We start from the raw sequence: 1677 nt of genomic DNA, 5'->3' as shown, positions 1-1677 counted from the left end.
TGTCTGTCTGCTGCTGTCTGTCTGTCTGTCTGTCTGTCTGTCTGTCTGTCTGTCTGTCTGTCTGTCTGTCTGTCTGTCTGCCTGTCTGTCTATCTGTCCGTCTGTCTGTCTGTCCGTCTGTCTGTCTGTCCGTCTGTCTGTCTGTCCGTCTGTCTGGCTGTCCGTCCGTCCGCCCGTCCGTCTGTCTGTCTGCCTCTGTGTTTCTCTGTCACAGGCTCTAGATCTGCACTTTATGACAAATCGTGACTATGTCCACAGGTGTAGTAGCCTACTAGTAGGTGAGTGATACCTGAATTAACACACATTGTATTAAGCAAAGTGTTTTCCCAACATTACGTACATCGTTGTTTTGCGCGTGTAAAACAGGAGAGAATCGACCTTGTCGATATACAGGCGTATATACAGCTTCGCGACAGACATGGCATGCGAAATAGGAAAGACATAAAACATAGAAAACTTGTAAAAACAGAAGAGACACAGAGAAACCAACCTTGTCGATAGATGGAGGGGACATGGCAGGCGAAATAGGAAAGACATCAGATATAGGAAACTCATAAAAAAACAGGACAGACACGGAGAAAGCGTCCTTGTCGATAGATGGATGGGACGATTGACGTATGTACAGCTTCGCAACAGACATGATGCTGGCACACGCAAGACGCTGCTTGCTTAGTGTTCAATCATTCACGTTCACTGTAAATGTTTATTTAAATACGCGAAGGGAATGAATGAAAAAAGAGAGTAGAATGCAGATCTGCAAGTGTAATTACATCAACGTGCTTCACTTTATAAGCATCTATTCATAACATCTGCTATAGCATAAATGACATTCTGAGAAGCTGCAGTTATTATAGTAGATTCAAAAAGCTGAAATGTCAGTAACACGCAATAATTAACTATACAGCACCTAGGGTTATAAGATAATGAACCAATTTAACTGTTGTAAATCTTCTTGTGAACATTTCAATATAACAGTATTCGGAATAGATTTCCATCCTAACAGACTAGCAATTGTCTATGTGATAAGCAAATCTAATGGGCATACGTAATAATTGCCTAGAACATGTTCTCATTTGTCTTGCACTGAAGGACTGCATGTACTGGCACTAAGTTATAGATATTTTGACACAGAATGACGTGTACAGCCGATAAATGTTTAAAGTGAACCCCGCGTCAGTTTCCATTTCAGTTGTTTCTGCTTAGAGACGAGTTGTACTGTTGAATAACAAATGGTCTACGTTTTCCAAACCACCCGCACGAATGACTACGGGGCGTTTAAGTGCATTATATATTTATCTGCATTCCTGTGGCAATTTGGTAACGTGGCATGAAACGATATAATCTTCAGAGTAAACACTTTCGCTTTCGTACAGGTCACGACCATGATGCTACTGAAATAAAACGTGTAGCAGTGCAGCACTAACGCGTTACGCAAAACCGCCAGCGGAACCGTAACATGGTATCACCAGTTAATTAATTATAATGAGATTCAAGATGCCAAGAGTCACCCTTGATTATCACGTATAAAAGCGTTTAGGATGAGTACGTGCAAAACTACGGTGACTACTGTATGAACCGCACGAATCGTAATTAATTAAACTCTCTCTCTCCCGCTCGCTCTCGCTCTCTGTATCTCTCTCTCTCTCTCTCTCTCTCTCTCTCTCTCTCTCTCTCTCT

The 1677-nt window shown here is 42.0% G+C and overlaps 1 protein-coding gene across 2 annotated transcripts in view; it reads right to left on the bottom strand.

Moving 5' to 3' along the window:
* The window catches only part of LOC106808485, a 26700-nt gene that overhangs the window by 4465 nt on the left and 20558 nt on the right, over positions 1–1677 (bottom strand). Inside the window, exon 5 of one of the 2 annotated variants that reach the window (XM_014811219.1) lies at positions 56–289. The exons of the other annotated variant lie outside the window; for it this stretch is intronic. Coding sequence (XP_014666705.1) covers positions 247–289 — 43 coding nt within the window. The 3' untranslated portion in view covers positions 56–246. Of the gene's footprint in view, positions 1–55; positions 290–1677 lie in introns of those variants that run through there. 2 annotated transcript variants of the gene reach the window in all.

This window comes from Priapulus caudatus, unplaced genomic scaffold, assembly GCF_000485595.1.
Source record: "Priapulus caudatus unplaced genomic scaffold, Priapulus_caudatus-5.0.1 Scaffold280, whole genome shotgun sequence".
NCBI lineage: Eukaryota > Metazoa > Priapulida > Priapulimorpha > Priapulimorphida > Priapulidae > Priapulus > Priapulus caudatus.
The sequence above is the reverse complement of the archived record's forward strand: the minus strand, read 5'-3'. Positions and strand labels throughout refer to the sequence as shown.